Raw genomic sequence first — 20736 nt, forward strand, 5'->3', positions numbered from 1 at the left:
AAAAAATTATTGAAAAAATTAAATGATGTGTATAGTAAGTGTTCAGTAGTTATCTCTTCTCTAATACGGGCTGGTTATAGTAGTGTTTCAATATACAACACAGTTATGCAATGATTAAGGTTAGAAATATGCTGAGAGATACACTGTTAGGTGATTTCTTTGTGCTGTGTACATCCTAGAGTATTCTTGCACAAACATAGACAGTATATCCTACCATACACCTAAGCAATAAGGTATAGTCTGTTGCTTCTAGGGTGTAAACCTGAACAGTACATTACTGTACTGAACACTGTTGGCACTTGTAACCCAGTGACATTTATGTATCTAAATATATCTAAACATAGAAAAAGTACAGCAAAAATATGATATAAAAGATTAAAAAATGGTATACCTGTACAGGGCACTTAACCATGAATAGAGCTTGAAGGACTAGAAGTTGCTCTGGTGGATGGTCAGTGAGTGACTGGTGAGTGAATATGAAAGTCTCAGACATTAATATACATAGCTGTAGGTTTTATAAACTTGTATATAAGCTCCACCAAATTTATTAAAATTTTTTTCTTCAATAATAAATGAACCTTAGCTTACTGGAACGTTTTACTTTATAAACTTAACTTTTAAAAATCTTTTTACTTCTTTTAATAACGCTTAGCTTAAAATATAAACATTGTACAGCTATACAAAAATAATTTATGTTCTTATTCTATAAGCTTTATACTACTTTTACTTTTTAAACTTTTTTGTCAAAATCAAAAACCAAGACTTAGACAACATTAGCCTAGGCCTACACAGGGTCAGAATCATCACCATCACTAACTTCTACTTCCCTATGTTGTCCCTCTGGAAGGTCTTCAGGGGCAATACCATACCTGACGCTGTTGCTTCCTGTGGTAACAATGCCTTCTTCCAGAATACTTCCCAAAGGACCAACCGTAGGCTTTTTTATAGTTAACTTTCTTTTTAATAAGTAGAAGGAGTACGTTAATGAGAAAAATTATAGTAGTATAGTAAATACATAAACCAGGAGTATAGTCATTTACATTCATGATCAATATTATGTACTTTACATAATTATATGTGCTTTACTTTTATACAACTGGCAGCACAATAGATTTTTTTGCACCAGTATCATCACAAACAGGCAAGTACTAAATACTTTGTTCTATGATTGATGACTACTACATCAGTAGGCAATAGGAGTTTTTCAGCTCCGCTGTAGTGCACAGGATGGGACTGGTGTCATACATAGTTTATCACTGAACAAATGTCTTAATATTTGACTCCTGACTGTAATTTTTTTATCATTGTCTTTATTCTGTGAATAAGACATTTTTTTAAAACTCTAAATATTTGTTTTATAAAAATAAATGAAAAATGTTTGTTTGCTGTTTTAGCGAGGTCTACTGGAAGTGCTTTATGATATCTTTCGTCTTCCTCTACCTGTTGTCACTGAGGAGTTTATAGAAGCACTGCTCAGTGTAGGTAAGCATATTGTAATTTTTAAAGTGATTCATCTAATGGAAACAAAGTTCCTAACAGGAGAAATGCTAAACTAAATATTGAACATTGTTTTCTTTTCTTATTGCATCATTGTGGCATGAAATTAATATAAAACTTCACAGAAATTCCTAAGACTAAGAAATTTTAATTTCTTCTTTATCACCCTAAATCTCACAAAAGAAGCAATGAAATTAACAGGGAGAGGGGGCAGGTAGAGATGGCTCACACCTGTAACCCTGGCTCTCTGGGAGGCCAAGGTGAATAGGATCACTGGAAGTCAGGAGTTTGAGACCAGCCTGAGCAAAATGAGACCCCATCTCTCACTAAAAATAGAAAAATTAGCCAGGTGTGGTGGCACATGCCTGTAGTCCCAGCTACTTGGGAGGCTGAGGCAAGAGGATTGCTTGAGCCTAGGAGTTTGAGATTGCCATGAGCTAGGCTGAGGCCATGATTTTCTAGCCTGGGCAACAGAGTAAGGCTCAAAATAAGTAAATTAGGGAGATAGGCCAAGTTGGAAGAGAAGAAACAGTAGGAAAACTATGTAATTCTCAAATTAGATTATCTAATTCTTGTCTTACTTTATTTTAGCCAAATAACTCCTGGTCCCAAAATGAAGGAAGTTAGATATATGGACATTTACATAAATGGGGTTTTTAGTTGTTTAATTATTATTTTTAGAGATACAGTCTCACTCTGTCATCCCAACTGGAGTGCAGTGGTGCCATCATAGCTCACTGTAGCCTCAAGCTTCTGCGCTCAAGCCAGTCTGCCTTTGGCATAGCTGGGACTGCAGGCATGCACTACCACCCCTAGCCAAATAAATAGGTTTTGTGTTTACCTTTTTGAGTGTATGGTTTTTTGACCAACACTTTTTTGAAGTTCTCTAGAGCCTGGTTGTCTGATGGTACTACAAGTATTTGAAGTGTTTCAGTGTTATCTAATATTTTTTTAATTACCTAATTTTAACTATTTTAGATCCTGGGAGGTTCCAAGACAGTTGGAGGCTGTCAGATGGCTTTGTAGCAGCTGAGGCAAAAACTATCCTTCCACATCGTGCCAGATCCAGGTAGAATCTAAATATAAACATGGTTCTAATTTATTACAGTTACTGGTTTTTTAATGTTAGATGTAATATGTGAAGCATTATTTAAATTGTTTCTGTGGTATGTCTATTTCCAGGCCAGACCTCATGGATAATTATCTGGCACTAATACTCTCTGCATTTATTCGTAATGGACTTTTAGAGGTAAAACCTATAAAACTGACTTTATTCTGTTTTCTCTAACACAGTTCTTTCAGATTAAAAAATATATCATGCATAAATGTGTTCACATATATTATTTTGCAGCAATATTTTCTTTTTATTTTTAAAGGGTTTAGTTGAAGTGATAACAAACAGTGATGATCATATCTCAGTTAGAGCTACTATCCTTTTAGGAGAGCTTTTACATATGGTAAGTTTAACAACTTCTGATTATATGTTTCATACCTTTAATCTTTGAATTTAGAAAATAGGTTATTTTAATAGTGTTGCTTTGTATTATGTTAAAAAATAAATTCACATTTTGTTCAATGAATATTTATCTTTGTGTTGCAAAAAGCCTGTATCCTAGTAGATATACTATCTGTAGGCTGGTTTTATTTATTTTTTTTTTTTTTGTAGAGACAGAGTCTCACCTTATCGCTCTCGGTAGAGTGCCGTGGCGTCACACAGCTCACAGCAACCTCCAAATCCTTGGGCTTAGGCAATTCTCTTGACTCAGCCTCCCGAGTAGCTGGGACTACAGGCGCCCGCCACAACGCCCGGCTATTTTTTTGTTGCAGTTTGGGCGGGGCTGGGTTTGAACCCGCCACCCTCAGCATATGGGGCCAGCGCCCTACCCGCTGAGCCACAGGCGCCGCCCTATAGGCTGGTTTTATAAATGAAATAAATACTACACATACAGAGTACTCAGTATTGATTTTTACACTCACTTTCTGTGTTGTTATTTTAGTCATGTAAATCTTTGTGTGTGTGTGTGTGTGATACAGAGAGTCTCATTATGTCACCCTCAGTAGAGTGCTGTGGCGTCACAGCTCACAGCAACCTCAAACTCTTGGGCATAAGTGATTCTCTTACCTCAGCCTCCCAAGTAGCTGGGACTACAGTCACCCCCCACATGCCTGGCTATTTTTTTGTTATTGTTGTCATTGTTTAGCAGGCCCGGGCCAGGTGTGAACCCACCAGCCATGGTGCATGTGGCTGGCACCCTAACCACTGAACTTTGGGCACCAAGCCAGGTCCTATAAATCTTAATTGATTTCAGGAAGACTTCCTACCCAAAAAGCATGAAATTGTAAAACTGTAGCTACTACTTCATTCTGCTAGGAACAATTGATACATGGAAGTGAGTGCCTAATTTTAGAGAGCTTTGTCTAAATATAATTTTCATCATAGCTAGCCTTCTCTGTAAACTTACAGTTTGAGGTTTAGAGGATGGGGATTTTCTTTTTGTGCCATGATTTTGTGACATCAGTAACTTCTGGAAATGAGGAAGTAAGAGAGTGATCTGACTATACTCTCAGCAAATCAAGCAAGGGGGAAACGCTGATAATTTATAAGGTAAAAATTTGTATTTCTAGATTGTGTGCTAGTTAGTAAAACACTAAATGAAAGACCATTTAACTCATTAAGGAACAATTGATACGATGGCAAATCTCCTTAAATTATGGTATGACTTGATATTACTGACAGATATTTCTGTTTTTTTCTGTTTCCTCCCTCCTCTTTTCCTCCTTACCTTTATTCCCCACATAACAGTCAGACTATGTGAGTGAAGCAAATAGAGTTAAACAGAATTTAATGTTAACTATTTTCTTAATCAATGAATACAGCCACTTGTTCTTTTTGGCCTAGCTGTGAAAGAATTAGTCTCACAGACTCTCAGGTCTGATTATTAAATTATTTCCTGTAAGGATACCAGAATTACGTATTTTAGCATAAAGGAATCTCTTATAAATTTCATCTCTTTCCCTTCCCCCATACACCAGATTCTATGATTCTCTTGAAATATAAAAGCCGGTCATTTTTAGTATAGCAGTGTTAATTACATGTTATTCTTACATTGTCTATTTTCCACATTTAATTAATTTGCTTATCTTCAATGATATAAAACTGGTTGGATAATAAGATTTTGTTTAGAAAGCAGAAGTTAATGAGTTTTTTATTGTAAAAATAGTAGTATATGAGACAAACCTATTTTGAGAATATTGTTTTTAAAACATAAGTCAACTCAAGTTTTGATACTGTATCTAGCATTTTAAGTTATTTTAATCATGACTTAGATTCAGTTTTGTAATGTTTTGACATATAATCCTTTCTGGTCATTTAAGAATTGAGTTTAATTGGGTACCACCTGAATTTTCATAATATTATTTAAAAGGATCTATGAAAATTAGTGATTTTAATAAAATGTGTATATCTTGATATTTCATCCTTATTCAAAGTAAGATAAAAATTATAAGTAAGTATGTGTTGGGTAAAGTAAATACGTTAATTTTGTGAGTAAAATCTCAGAATTTTTAAAGGTCTTGATATATAGCATTTTATCTGCAGATAGTCTATAACAAAATATTTCTATTTCTGAAAGCTCATATAAAACATTATGTTTTATTTTAGGCAAACACAATTCTTCCTCATTCACACAGCCATCATTTGCACTGCTTGCCAACCCTAATGAATATGGCTGCATCCTTTGACATCCCCAAAGAAAAAAGGCTGTAAGTAGCAGAGTTTGAGCAACTGTTTTATGCTTAGTATATTTAATATTCACTTAGATTACCTTTTTTTCTTTTTAAAAAAGTAGTATAGATAGGTTAGCTTGGACATTCAGGGACATCTTACAAATAAGAGGAAAAAATAATAATTCTCAATATATTCAATAATTTGTATTTTAGTCTACAAAGTGTAGTGTGGTAAAATCACATTTTTCTGGCATATTTTTAGATAAGGACATAGACTTCCTACCACATTACTAAAAATGTTGGTTGAATGTTTCTTAGACTATTTTATGTTGTGAGCACCAATTCAGAGTTATTTTTATGTATACAAATTATTTCACATTAACAAAGCACAAAGACTACCAATGTTTTCTTTTATTAATACATGTGGTTAAAAGTTTTGCAATTTCTTAACATTGAAGGAGGTATTACAAACACAGAATTTACATACAGAATTAGAGTAAGTAATACAGTTGTAACTCTACTGGAATTCCAGTGCTAATAATAAAGTATAATTATAAAAGGTAAGAATGGAGGAGTTCAATTAGGACAGGCTAGTAGGAGTTGTTTCTTTCTTTTTTTTTTTTTAATTTGGTGAAGATTGTATCTATGACAGGTATGTCTTTTTTTTTTTTTTTTTTTTGCAGTTTTTGGCCAGGGCTGGGTTTGAACCCACCACCTCTGGCATATGGAGCTGGTGCCCTACTCCTGTGAGCCACAGGTGCTGCCCATTTTTAATCTTTTTTATTTGCTATTATGATCAGAAAATTTTATATATGTAGACCAGTTTATTTTTGTTTTATATTAGTGAAATGCAGTTCTTTAGCTATTCCAAATATGGATTTTTGTTATCAGTTATACTTTTGAAAAGTTTGATTAGCTTTTTCAATACAAAAGTATTGAATTCTGTTTTAATTCTGTCAATGAAAATACTATTTAACAAACTGAAGTTGTATCATATACTGAAGGCATTCAGGACCATCTTAGTTGTGACTTCTAGGCTTACCATCAGCAGTGGTAGCTTTCGGTGTTTACCTTAATAGTTTCATAATGGAAAAATGAACTCTTCCAAACCTAATAGATCTAAACTATAGGTCAGATTATGACCATGAACTTCAGGGCTCATCAGGAATTCAAATTTACCTCCAAAACGTTAGTAGTAGTAGTGTAGTAATGGTAATAGTCTTCTCAGAATAGTTTTTTCCTTTATCTCGCTAAAAAAATTTATTTTTTTGAACGTAGGATCTCACTCTTTTGCCTGGACTAGAGTGTAATGGTGTCATCACAGCTTACTGAAACCTCAAACTTTTGGTCTCAAGCGATCCTCTTGCCTTAGCCTCCTGAGTCATTGGGACCATAAGCATAGGCCACTGTGCCCAGCTAATTATTTCTATTTTTTATAGAGAGGGAGAGTCTCACTATGTTGCTCAGGTTGATCTTGAACTCTTAGCCTCAAGCGATCTTCCCACTTTGGCTTCTTAAAGTGTAGGATGATGGACATGACCACTGCACCAAGCCTGCAAGCTCTCTTTACTGACATAGTAAATACTTGCCAATCAGCACATCTCAAGATTTTTAAATTCTGTTTGCTAGGAGTATTGAAGTTGAGACTTGATTGCTATCAAATTCTTGAAAACTATACTTTTATAATACATACCACAAACAAGAAATAGAACATAATTTTTACAAAGATACCATTTACAGTTACCAATCAGTGCTGAAAATATAGAGACTGTTCAGTTAATACAAGGATCATTGATTATCCATATGGGAGGACAGTGAAATTATTCTAACCTATACCATAAACAAAAATAAGGCCAGGCATAGTGGCATATACCTGCTACTGAGGAGGTTGAGTCAGGAGGATTGCTTGAGGCCAGAAGTTCAAGACCAGCCCAGATGACAGATCAAGACCTTGTCTTTTAGAAAACATAAAAAAGTTTCAGGTGGATTAAGTACTTAAGTGTGAAAAGCAAAGCTTTAAAACTTTAAGAAGAAAATGTAGAAAACTAGATTTCTGACTGTGTAGAGTTTTTGAAACCAAAATACAAAAAATACCCAGCACCATAGAAGAAAAGATTAAATCTTTTAAGTATTTTGAGTCTTTATATACATGTTGAGTCTTTAAGTATTTTCTAAATAATTTATTTTTATAAATCAGCAGCATTTGATTTTTTGTCTTTCCGTTTCCAGATTTGACTAAATTCACTTTTTTGCAATAATATCTAGCCTCGAATTTATGTAAGCTTTAATAATTTATCAAATTAATCTCTTTAAAATTATGCTAGTCTTATTACTGTATTAATCAAAATTTTTTTTCTCATTAGGCGAGCCAGTGCAGCCTTGAACTGTTTAAAACGTTTCCATGAAATGAAAAAACGAGGACCGAAGCCTTATAGCCTTCATTTAGATCACATTATCCAAAAAGCAATTGCAACACACCAGAAACGGGATCAGTATCTTCGAGTTCAGAAGGATATATTTGTTCTTAAGGTATTGGCATGAAATCATGACCTTTAACTTAAATATAAGTTCGTAATTCTGGACACTAGTATGAATGTACTTGTTTGAGTTTGTAGTTTGATTTGTGCATATGGGTTTTCAAATGGCTTTTGAGTTTTATTTATTTTTAACTTTTTTTTTAAATTTCAGAATATTAGGGGTACATGTTTTGTTTACATACTTTGTTTTTGTACACTTTAAGTCAAATTTATAAGTGTGCCCTTCACCGAGATAGTGTGTACCATACCCAATAGGTATGAATTACCCATCCCCTCTTCCTCCTTCCTGAGTTTTATAATGACTAGGCAGTTTAGAGTTGAGTTTTTATAATTTTAAAGTTAAGCCTTGATTTACCCTTAAATGAAAATTCTTTGTTTTAGGTTTGAAAATTTGAACTTGGTTTTCTGATGTTAATTTTGTATTAATTTTTTCTATTTCTGATGATTTTAGGATACAGAAGAAGCTCTTTTAATGAATCTTAGAGATAGCCAAGTCCTTCAACATAAAGAGAATCTTGACTGGAATTGGAATCTCATAGGGACCATTCTTAAGGTAAAACAACATACTTAATGGTGATGGCTTGACCATCTTCATTTTACTATTAATTATAGTCTATTATAATTATTTTATATGCTTAGAAATTGATAAATACATATTTTATTATGTTTTTCTAGTGGCCAAATGTAAATCTAAGAAATTACAAAGATGAGCAGTTGCACAGGTATGTATGTAAGAACTGTTGTGTATTTAAATTTAAAGAACTTAGATTTGGCTCAGTGAAGAGACTCACACCTATAATTCCAGCACTGTGGGAGGCTGAGGAGGAAGGATTGCTTGAGCTCAGGAGTTCGAGACTTGCCTGAGCAAGAGGGAGACCCTCAACTCATAAAAAAATGAAAAACCCAGCTGGGCGCCAGGACGAGGGCCTATAATCCCAGTGACTTTCAGAGGCTGAGGCAGCAGGCTGCCCACGTTCCGAATCTGAGGTTGCAGTGAGCTATGACACCATTGCACTCTGCTCAAGGCATAGGGTGGGACTCCATCTCAACAACAGCAAAAAAACCCCTTGGATTTGGATTATGTTATGCCTAATAGCTAAAAGTAAAAATTGTTTAAAATACATGCATACTTTGTTTTTGTAGTTTGAGTCAAATATATAAGTGTGCCCTTTACCCAGATAGTGTGTACTGTATCCCAATAGGTATGGATTTACCCATCCCTTCCTCCTTCTCCCGCCACCCCAAGTTTTATAATGAGCAGGCAGTTTAGAACTGGGTTTTTATAACTTCAAAGTTAAGTCTTGATCTATTCTTACATGAAAAATCTTTGTTTTAAAGCAGTTTTGAAAATTTTGATAATTTACATACATTTTTAAATAGTCATACATTTTAATAATTAGTCTTCAGTGGAACATACACATATATTTTGTATGTAGTTTTATAACCAAAACACATCAGCTAATTCTTTTCCTAGTTATTTACATTTTGCTTTTAGTTGTGTAAAAGATGGAGTAGTTAAGATAAAGATTTCTCTAATTGGGGTAATATACACTGTAGTAGTCTTAGCGCTAACATAGGAGGATGACATAATGAGGACATATATTTTTAATATACAATTTCTACTTTTCTACTTTTGGTCGTGTTTGACTTTGGAGAGTTATCCATTCTTCCTCCTCTTTATGTTCTCCATATCCGCCCCTTCTCCAACACATGCAGATGTTCTTAGCATGTAGAACACTTTAAGCTGCTATCTTATTCTCTGGTTTACTCCTTCTGAGTTTATACTAACCAACTTTCAGCAGTGATTTCAGTGAATAGAAGGGCTTTACTTTGTGTTTGAGACGTTCATGTCATTAACATTATTGCTTGATTGCATTCATCTACTCATGGTACATAACAGTATATTAAGTTTTGAGAAATATACAGAACACATAAATTACACTGAAATAAAGAAGCACAGAACAGAGGTGATGCCTTTTTCAACTTTGTTTTTCTGATTTCTGGATCTGGCACCTCTATTAGACTGAGTTGTAGGGCATGAAATTGAATAGAACTAAACTATTAGAAGCTTAGAACATAATGTTGAAAGTTATATCATTTATTAATCACAAATTAATAATAATTTATTTGCCAATAAATTCAGTCATTGAAATTGCAATTTTAATGCTTGGTCTTTTGCCAGATTGTGAAAAACCAACAAAATCTTAATATCGTAACTTAAAATTATCTAGTATAAGACTACTTTATAGAGCTATGGAATAGAGTTTTCATAGAATACAGCTGAAGAAAATTTACATCCAAGTGGCTTCTTTGTATTTGTCCAATTTTATATTCTACCTATGTTAAATCTCTTTTCTGCTGTCATCTTTCTTCTACTTCTTTCCATCATCGTATAACAAAAGTGTTTTTTTACAATGGAGGTTTTGTTGGTTTGTTTTGTGAAACATACAAAATGTGTTTATTAAATTTTTTGCCATTTACCCTAGTGATGCAGACCCCAAACATATTCAAAGCCTTATTATATCAAAAGCAACAATTAAGGTTCAAAATAATTATTCAGTGTTTTTGTGGTTAATTTTGTTTTGATCTTAGGTTTGTACGAAGACTACTTTATTTTTACAAGCCTAGCAGTAAATTATATGCCAATCTGGATCTGGATTTTGCCAAGTCCAAGCAGCTCACAGTTGTGGGTTGCCAGTTTACGGAATTTCTTCTTGAGTCTGAAGAGGTAAGCACTCTGAATATTTTTCATTGGATTTTGCCTTCTTCTCTTCCCTATGTTTCCACCTTCTGATTTGCTTTTGTTTCTGAATATGCAGAAGCTATATTTAGAAACATAGGATATAAACCCAGACCTAGATTTGAATCCTGATTTTGTCACTAGTTATAAGACTTTAGGCAAGAGATCCCCCTCTAGAAGACCTGGTCTACTCTTCTGTGAAAGGGAGAATAATACATCTCCATGCAGCATCATGTTGGATAGGATTAAAATTAAAAGGTACCCAGTGATGAGTATCTATTATTGGTAAATTCATCATTATTATTAAATTCTGATTTTTGCAATTTATAGTCATTAATGCTTCTTTCACAATATTATTATGTATTTTCTTTTAGGATGGGCAAGGATACTTAGAAGATCTAGTAAAGGATATTGTTCAATGGCTTAATGCCTCCTCTGGGATGAAACCTGAAAGAAGTCTTCAAAATAACGGTTTATTAACTTCACTTAGTCAACACTACTTTCTATTTATTGGAACACTTTCTTGCCATCCTCATGGAGTCAAAATGCTGGAAAAGTGCAGTGTATTTCAATGGTGAGCATCTCTAGATTCTGTTGCAATGTACACATACAATTTATTTTTAATGTGTTCAGAGATAAGCTTTTTAGTCTGTGTACATGTGCTAAATACACACAAATTTTATTTAAAAAGGATTAAAATAGAGTTGTCTTGATGCTTCAGTAGTCTTTCATATGATAGTTATTAAATGCTTTCTTTCAGAAATGCTTGTTTATATTAGGAATTTTTTAAATATTTGGATTTGTCTTCCTGCTTTACCCCCAGCACACAAAATGGTAGATATGTGTGGTGATTGATATATTGATTAATGTGATGAAGGTAATCATTTCATAATGTATATCAAATCACAAATCATAATGTTGTACACCTTGGATGTATATGATTTTTGTCAGTTATATCTCAGTAAATCTGGAAAAAAATTTGTGGAATTCATACAGTAATTTCTAGTAACCTTTATTATTTTCTTTTTTTTTTTTTTTAACAGTCTTCTTAATCTTTGCTCTTTAAAAAACCAAGATCACTTGCTAAAACTGACTGTTTCTAGCTTGGACTACAGCAGAGATGGATTGGCTAGAGTTATCCTTTCCAAAATCCTAACTGCAGCTACTGATGTGAGTATAACATAGGTAATAAAACTGTATTTTATAACCAGTTAATTCAGTACTTCATAAATTTAAAGCTAAGTAAAATCAATTGTAAATTCTAAGAGTATGAGATAGAGATTGAGTTTAAGATTTTTGTTCTTCTAAGGAACTCCATATAGTACCCATAGTTATATACCAAGGGGAAGAATCCACTAAATAAAAAGGGAAGCGTTTTGTTTTATAAGCACTAAAGGTATTCACATTAAGGGCTGACCATAAATTTTAATATCCCTGCCCTTTTCAAGTAGCAGAACTATCCCAAAATAAAAATCAAATAGGCTATTTATGATGAAGTTGTTGTTTGAAATCTATTCATTTATCTTTATAGGCCTGCAGGCTGTATGCAACAAAACATTTAAGAGTGTTATTGAGAGCTAATGTTGAATTCTTCAATAATTGGGGAATTGAGTTACTAGTAACCCAGTTACATGATAAAAACAAAACAATCTCTTCTGAAGCTCTTGATATCCTCGATGAAGCATGTGAAGATAAGGTGAAGGTTTTTTTTATAATTAAATAGACATAAATTTTTATTGAATTATTCAATTTTAATTGACAGTTATATGAAAGTATAATGTATTTAATATAATACTGACATCTTGGAAATAATGAATTTGCTGTTTTGTGAAATTGATAATTTTCCTAATAATCATCTCTTTTAGGCCAATCTTCATGCTCTTATTCAGATGAAGCCAGCTTTATCCCACCTTGGAGATAAGGGTTTGCTTCTCCTCCTGAGGTAAATTTTAAGTAATTTTTTTTTTTTGAGTGAGGGTCTCACTTTGTTGCCTGGGCTGGAGCGTAATGGCATCATCATAGCATAGCTCACTGCAACCTCAAACTCGTAGGCTCAAGTGTTTCTTCTGCCTTAGCTTCCCAAATAGCTGGGACTATAGGCACCATGCACCATCACACCTAGGTAATTTTTCTATGTTTTGGAGAGACAGTCTTGCCCTGTCTGGTTTCACATTCCTGGCTTCAGGCAATCCTCCTGCCTTGGACACCAAAAGTGCTAGATTACAGGCATAAGCCATCACACCCAAACAAATTTTTCTTTACAGTTAAATTTTCTGTTGTATTCTCCCTGGCAACATACATTAAAGCTGGATTCAAATCTGAATAGGAAGTACCCTGAAGAGTTTACCCTTTAACTTCTCAAATAGGTCTGTTTTAGAATTTTTGACATCCTCTAAAACTGAAACTGTCTTTTCATTGTTTTCCTTAATTCTTTTCACGTTTTTGTCTCCTAATAATTTTCAAGATTATTTTTTGTTGTGTTTGGGTTTATGCATATTTGCAAACCTTGTGAAAATTTATTAGTAATTGAAGTTGTAATAAATTATAGCAAACCTAGTTTTAGCAAGAGGCTATTCCCAAAGTCTTTAAGCTCCTTACATAGTTTTTTAAAAATCTGAGGTCTTTTAGTTCCTTAAACACTTTTGGATGGACAAAATTTAAACTATTGTTTGTTTTAATTTGCAGATTTCTCTCCATTCCAAAAGGATTTTCCTATCTGAATGAAAGGGGTTATGTAGCAAAGCAATTGGAAAAGTGGCACAAGGTAACTTCATATTGAATAAGGTTTAATTTGTATGTTTTTATCTAGGGAAATAGATTTGTGAGTTTAGAGGATGATATTTTTATATCGTCTCAATGTTTTGAAACTAACGAGGTTAAATATGTAAACATTTACATGAAGTCCTAAGTTCTATATAATTACTTGTATTTATATTTACCCATTTTATAAAAACTATAGTTATTTCATTTCTAGTGAACTATTCTTCATTTTGTGTACATTCTATTGAAGTTTTGCTTTCTACTTAGTAGATTTTATAATCTAGTATAATTTGTCAACTCTACTTACCATCATTTCTTTTATTCTTGAGTCCCTTACATAGCCTACAACTTTGCGTGAGCCTTTTTAAGCTGAAACTAAAATAATTTTTCTAAATGAAGGAAGTTTGAAAATAGTTCTACCCAAGAAGATATAATTATCTAATTAAACTTTATTTTAGGATGCTACTGCACATAACTCTGAGAATAAACATTTTGCTATGGTAGGTAATAGGGAAGCCTAGTAAGAAAGAGAGTAGTACGAAGGTACTAAACAACTTCCTCGCTTTTCTTTAACTGGTTTTCGTTGTGGCTTTGTTATTTTGTTTGAAGCATTAAAATTGTCAAAGCATCTTGGAAACCCATGGTAAAAATGATCTATACCAATGTAAATGATTTTTAGATTTTTCATCATTTCAGATCATTTATCATCTCTTTTCTCTCTTTTGTTTATGTAATTACAAATTATTTATATTGTCTATGTTGCACATATTTTATAAGAGATTCTCATTTATTAAATGGACTGAAATTTTAAAGTATACAACTTAAGGCATAAAGTTGCAGAACTGAGACAAGATATAATAGTTTTATTTTTAGATAGAAGATACTTAAACCAATCACTATTATTTTCTTATTGCACAGATCATAATATTAGAAAATTGCTTAGTAGGTCCAAAATACAAGTACCATATGAAACACATGTGTAAATGTATAAGAGAACACAGAGGAGAGAGTAATGATTCTGCCTTAGGGATTATTAAGGATGGGCAGGTGCAGTAGAGGATGTGATGTTTGAAAGGGTCTCAAGAAATAAGTAGGCAAATAAATCAGAAAATAGGTATTCAAAGAAGAGAGAGAAAGTGTCACTGATGAAGAGAGGTTAGGATGGCCAATAACAAGCAGAACTGACAGAAACATTGCAAAAATTAATCATGTGGTCCATCAAAATTATCTGCTGACTGTGAGAAGCATAGCAGACCAAGTAAACATCAATAGAGGAACAATTAGGAAAATCATGGCTCCGGCATCACAACAGTGCACCAGTTTACAATGCACAGCACTTTCTGTGAGGGATTTTTAGCCAGTAAACAAATAATTGTATTGGAACACCCTTCCTACTCACCTGACATAGCCCCCGATGACTTTTTTCTTTACCTGAAGATGAAGGCAATATTGAAAGGAAGACATTTTGATGACATTTAGGACATCAAAGGTAATATAATGACAGCTCTGATGGCCATTCCAGAAAAAGGCTTCCGGAATTGCTTTGAAAGGTGGACTAGGCACCGGTGTAGGTGCATAGCTTCCCAAGGAGAGTACTTCGAAAGTGACCTTAGTGTGATATTCAGCAATGAGGTACGTAGTGAATATCCATTTAAAATGCCATGTGACACTAACCATCTCATGAGCAGTTCATCTCTCCAGTAAATTATATATCACAGGAAGAAGTGATCTCTTGTGGTGGTTCTTTCATTATTTTTATTGCATAACCTCGAATAACATCATGGGACCCAGATGAAGTACCACTAGTGATGCTGAACGTGTCCCTGAGAAACAGAGTAAAATCATGACTTTATAACAAAATGTTGAATTTTTTATATATACCATAGATTGAGGTCTGTATTTGCAGTTGCCCACCATTCCAATATAAATGAATCCAGCACAAGGACCATTGTAACAAAAGAAAAGGAACTTTGTGAAGCCATTACTGCAGCTGTATCAAGCAGGCACAAGAACTTTGTGCTTTTGGCAGAATACCCTTTCATCTCCGGTTGAAAGTGAAGCTTTTATGTGAGTGCAGGGTTGCTATAAGAATTGCATACCTATAAACTATTGTGATTAGAGAAAAAGTAAAGTTATTATGTAACAATTGAAAGCAAAAGGAAGGTGAAAGATCTAAAGATGGAGAACTTAATGCCAGTGAAGGGTGGTTTGATAATTTTAAAAAGAGATTTCACAAATTTGTCTTAAACTCAAGATAACAGAAAAAGCAGCTTCTGCCCACCAAGAAACAGTTGTGGCCGGGCATGGTGGCTCACTCTGTAATCCCAGCACTCTGGGAGGCCAACGTGGATAGATTGTCTGAGCTCAGGAGTTGGAGACCAGTATGAACAAGAACCTGACCCCATCTTAAAAAAAAAAAAAAAAGAAAAATAGCCAGGTGTTGTAGCAGGTGCCTGTAGTCCCAGCTACTTGGGAGGCTGAGGCAAGAGAATCACTTGAGCCTAAGAGTTTGAAGTTGCTGTGAGCTATGATGCTACAGCACTTTACCAAGGGCGACAGTGAGACTGTCTCCAAAAGAAAAAAGAAAACAAGTGATTTCTCAGATGCCATTAAGATAATCTTTAAGGAGAAAGGATACCTACCTGAATAAATTTCTAATGTAGATACAGGTGCCTTATTTTGGGAAAAAATGGCAATAGGACTTTTATTGGTAAGGAAGAGGCATGCACCAGAATTTAAGGAAGGAAGAGATAGACTAACTCTACTATTCTGTGCATGTAGTCAGGTTTGTGATCAAGACTGCCTTAAGAGTTCCTAATCCCCAGGTCTTGAACGGAAAAGATAAACACCACTTGCCAGGTATTTTTTGTTTGTTTGTTTCTTTTGTTTTTTGCTTATGCAATAAGAAGGACTGGACAAGGAGAACCCTTTCTTTGGATTAGGTTCCACAGATGTTTTATCCCTGAAGTCAGGGAGTAACTTGCCAGGGACTTCCTTTTAAGGTTCTTTTGATATTAGACAGTTCTCCTGGTTACCTAAAACCCTGTGAGTTCAACATTGAAGGCATCAGTGTGGTCAGCTTACCCCAAGCACAACATCTCTAATTCAGGGAGTCATGAGGACCTTTAAGGCTCATTGCACATGATATTGTAATGGAAAGGATTCTCAACACTGTGGAAGGGAACCTGGATGGAATGTCACGTACATCTGGAAGGACTACACTGTTGAAGATGCTATTGTTGTAGAAACAGCTGTGAAAGCTGTCAAGCCTGAAACAACAAATTCCTACTGGAGAAAAGTATCCAGATGTTGTGCATGACTTCATAAGATCTACAACAGAGCCAATCAAAAAAATCATGAAAGAGATTGTGGATATGTTAGAAAATGTAGAGAAAGTGTGTGTGTGTGTGTATGTCAAGTTTCATGAAGAAATTCAAGAGCTAATAGACCCCACACCGGTGGAATGAACAGGAAACAACTTGATGGAGATGAGTGCTTCTAAGCCAGTGCCAAGCAATGATGTAGTAGTCGAACAAGCAGTGCCAGAACACAACTAACGACAATCTGGCAGCAGTGTTCTGATTATTCACCACTGCTTTTGACTTCTTTTATACCATGAACCCTTTTATGACATGGGCACTGAAACTAAAGCAGATGGCGGAAGGATGAAACATGTATAGATAAGAAAAGGCAAAAAAGACTGAAATTACCATTACACTGAGCGTGCCTGCTTCTGCCTGCCCTTCTACCTCCTTCAGCTTTTCTACCTCAACCACCCTGAGACAGCAAGGCCAAGTCCTTATCTTCTTCCTCCTAGCCTGCTCAATGTGAAGATGAGAATGGATACCTTTATGGTGATCCACTTTCCAGAATAGTAAATATATTTTCTCTTATGGTTTTCTTAACATTTTCTTTTCTCCAGCTTTATTGTAAGAATATAGTATATTAACATTCAAAATATGTGTTAATGGTCAGGTTATCAGCAAGGCTTCTGGTCAACAGTAGGCTACAGTAGTTACGTGTGGCGGCAGTCAGATGTTATAAGAGATTGTCCACTGTGCAGGTGGATGTGTTAGAACCCTAATTTCCTACATTGTTCAAGGATCAGTTGTAAATATAGAACTTAAGGAGTTAAGGAACCCACTAAATTCAAGTAGTCTAAATTGTTTAAGATGAAAAACAAAAGTTTCCTTATTCTATTTTTCCCGAAGGTAGTATCTGTTAATTTCTTTTATATGTATTCAGAGATTTGTTTATCAGTACCTAGTCTTTATTTTAAAATACAAGTGAATTCTGTTTACAAATGAAGCTAAAACAATTTAATTTTTTTTAGCAGTGTTTGAGTGCTCTTTCCAGAGTAGTACATTTAGATCTAGCTCATTCTTCTTAATGACTGTATAAATACTAATACAGTACATTTTGTGAACATGCATTAATTTATATTAATTTATACCTCTCAACCAGTGCTTTATTGAGAGGTATTTAGACTATAGCCAACGTTTTGGTTTTATAAGCACTGTTTGCTGGATATTCTTCTATAGATACTTGTAGAATTATTGGATAAATTTCTGCAAGTATAGTGTTAAGCCAAAGCATTATTAGAATTTAAAGTTTTGATAAATATTGCCAAAATGCTCTCCAAAGAGATTTTATCAATTTTTTTTTTTTTTGCAATAGAGTGGAGATTTTTTGCAATAGAGATAGCAGTGTGATTGACTCTCAATGTAAAGCGTTTTACCAGAAGTTTTTTAAGTGTTAGTAAAAAATATTTTTACATTTGAACTGATTTAAGCCAATAGAGATAGTTATTCTTAATGAAAGGTACTGAAATGATAATACTCAGTTAATTCCTTTTTTAAATGTAAAATGAATATCTTAAAGGTTTTATTGAGAAGGTACCATTTTTCATGGGGAAAGGAATCCAAAATTACTTATTTGGACCACAAAACATTAATTGAAAAGGAGGTGGAAACATAAATAGAAAGCTTATAGATATGATAGAACATTTACATTTATAATGCCTTCTACCCTTTACAAAATTTCTTTAATTATATAAACAGGTGTTTTCATTTTTCTTATATTTTATTCTTTCAAGATTTGCTAAACATCTGACATATTATAAAATGATTGACACTGCATATAATTTTTAATAATACTATCTTCTAGGAATATAATTCAAAATATGTTGACTTGATTGAAGAACAGCTTAATGAAGCACTTACTACTTATCGGAAGCCTGTTGATGGTGATAACTATGTACGTCGGAGTAACCAAAGGTATAATCTAGTTAATGGGAAAATTCATTGCTAGTTCTTAAATGTCAATTTAAAACCAGTTTGTAATAACTCATCATATTTTTAAGTTTTCTGAGTACTTGTATATTCTGTTTCTTATACTGATACAGGAAGAATATTAATATACAGTATTGATTGCTCAAAAATTTCAGTGGTATTCAGACCATGTTGAATACCTGCGTTGATTAATAGTATTCATATATCCTCCATGTGCTCAGTCTAGTCTGCCTCTCTGTTCCTAGTTCTTTTACCAGTACTTTGAGATCCGACAAACTGATATAGGTTGAATATCCCTTTTCCAAAATACTCGATACCAGAACTGTTTTGGATTTCAGATTTTTTAAGATTTTGGAATATTTGCATATATATATGATGAGATATCTTGGGGATTGGACCCATGTCTAAACATGAAATTCATTATGTTTTATATACACTGTATACACATAGATTAAACATAATTTTATGCAGTATTTTTAATAATTTTGTGTATGAAACAAAGTTTGTGTTAAGTACTAATGTATGGGATTTTTCCCTTATAGCATCATGTCAGCACAAGTTTCAGATTTTGGAACATTTTGGATTAGGGATACTCAACTTGTATTTTTCCAAAGAAATTTCATGTCTTCCCATCTGCACATTTTTATTTATTCTGGGAAGTTTTATCTAATTTTATTTACCTAGCACTTTATTAATAGTCATTTGTTTAATTAGCATACTTAAATGAGCCAGTGGGTATATTAATTATCTTTATTATACTAGATTACAGCGTCCTCATGTTTACCTGCCTGTACACCTTTATGGACAACTGGTACACCATAAAACAGGCTGCCATTTGTTGGAAGTACAGGTAAATACAAAAAATTTGCTTAATTTAAATAGCTACAATAGTAAAAAACAAAAAATCTTAATATTGCTAAAATATTATCTTAGAAAAAACTTCTCAAAAACAAGTCCGTGGCACATATGCTTTTAAAACTATGTACCTTGTAATTGACCTAGGCGTTCTATGTTTGTTATCTTTAGAAACATTAATCGCCTTGTGTGCATTTCTTGACTTGTGTGTGAGCTTTTGAACAGCTAACAACCCAGTGAAAGTCTGGGTTCTTTTTTTATAGTTTGTTCGAAAATTTCAAATCTCCAAAAACGTACAAAAAAATTGAGTTTCTTTCTTCTACTCATTGGAAAGTTAAATTGAACCTAATATAGTTTTAGTTATCCTTGTTGAGCAGTGAATTGAAAAGTTGCTGCCTGTGAGTGCCTCCCTGTTCTCATACCCATCATACAATGTAACAGGCACAGGCAACCAGTTGTCCTTTGATTATAGTGTGGTACCACATTTGTGGCTGTGAATATGACATGCAACTAGGTGTTTTCAATTAATATAACCTTATTCTTGTTTTAGAAATAGTTGCAGAAATATTTTTGTTGTATATGTAAATAATAGTTATCTAACAATTAGTTCTTTTAGCATCAGCTGTTATCTTGAGCACGAAGTTTTGCATAAATACACTCTGTAATTTCATGTATTTCTATGTTATGTCTGTGAAGACTATTGGGGTAGGTATCTTTATATTAACATTTGAATGATTTTTTTCAGTGTCATTACCTACATAATATGATAAAATGTAAATCGTATCTTATTTTCTGTTGTAAAGAAATAATGATAATTAGGACTTTTTATAATACTGCCAGGTACTTTCTTAACATTTTATGTGTAATAATTTGTTAAATCATGGAGCCATATGAGACAGATGCCATTTTTATCACTATTCTAGGGATTAGGAAACCAAGACATGGGGAAGGTAAGTAACTTGCTCAAGGCCACACAGCGAGTAAGTGATAATTCTAGATTATGAACTCAGAATTCATGCACTAATGCTACCTCTTGAAAACTTTTACATAAAATTATTTTAGAATTTTAAATTTGCAAAAATGACTAAAAGCAAACCTTTAATAGGTTTTATGATGTATAAGAAAATATATTGAAGGACATACTATTGCTAATAAAGTATATTTTTTTCATTCTCCAGAATATCATTACAGAACTTTGTCACAATGTTCGTACACCAGATTTGGATAAATGGGAAGAAATTAAAAAACTGAAAGCATCTCTTTGGGCCTTGGTTTGTATTAAACACTTTTATAAGATCTTCACAAAGTTTTAGCATTTTTTTCATTAATA

At 33.5% G+C, this 20736-nt stretch overlaps 1 protein-coding gene across 4 annotated transcripts in view; it reads left to right on the top strand.

Moving 5' to 3' along the window:
• Window positions 1-20736, top strand: part of RICTOR (RPTOR independent companion of MTOR complex 2) — a 141735-nt gene that overhangs the window by 99475 nt on the left and 21524 nt on the right. For all 4 annotated transcript variants that reach the window (XM_053591853.1, XM_053591863.1, XM_053591872.1 and 1 more), the window contains 17 exons: window positions 1395-1482; window positions 2476-2566; window positions 2680-2746; window positions 2874-2954; window positions 5159-5259; window positions 7587-7752; window positions 8212-8313; window positions 8436-8482; window positions 10353-10488; window positions 10875-11074; window positions 11544-11670; window positions 12032-12196; window positions 12366-12442; window positions 13186-13264; window positions 18427-18536; window positions 19314-19401; window positions 20585-20677. In XM_053591853.1, coding sequence (XP_053447828.1) covers window positions 1395-1482; window positions 2476-2566; window positions 2680-2746; window positions 2874-2954; window positions 5159-5259; window positions 7587-7752; window positions 8212-8313; window positions 8436-8482; window positions 10353-10488; window positions 10875-11074; window positions 11544-11670; window positions 12032-12196; window positions 12366-12442; window positions 13186-13264; window positions 18427-18536; window positions 19314-19401; window positions 20585-20677 — 1818 coding nt within the window. The remainder of the gene's footprint in view (window positions 1-1394; window positions 1483-2475; window positions 2567-2679; window positions 2747-2873; window positions 2955-5158; window positions 5260-7586; window positions 7753-8211; window positions 8314-8435; window positions 8483-10352; window positions 10489-10874; window positions 11075-11543; window positions 11671-12031; window positions 12197-12365; window positions 12443-13185; window positions 13265-18426; window positions 18537-19313; window positions 19402-20584; window positions 20678-20736) is intronic.

The sequence above is a fragment of the Nycticebus coucang genome, chromosome 1 (assembly GCF_027406575.1).
Source record: "Nycticebus coucang isolate mNycCou1 chromosome 1, mNycCou1.pri, whole genome shotgun sequence".
Lineage (NCBI taxonomy): Eukaryota > Metazoa > Chordata > Mammalia > Primates > Lorisidae > Nycticebus > Nycticebus coucang.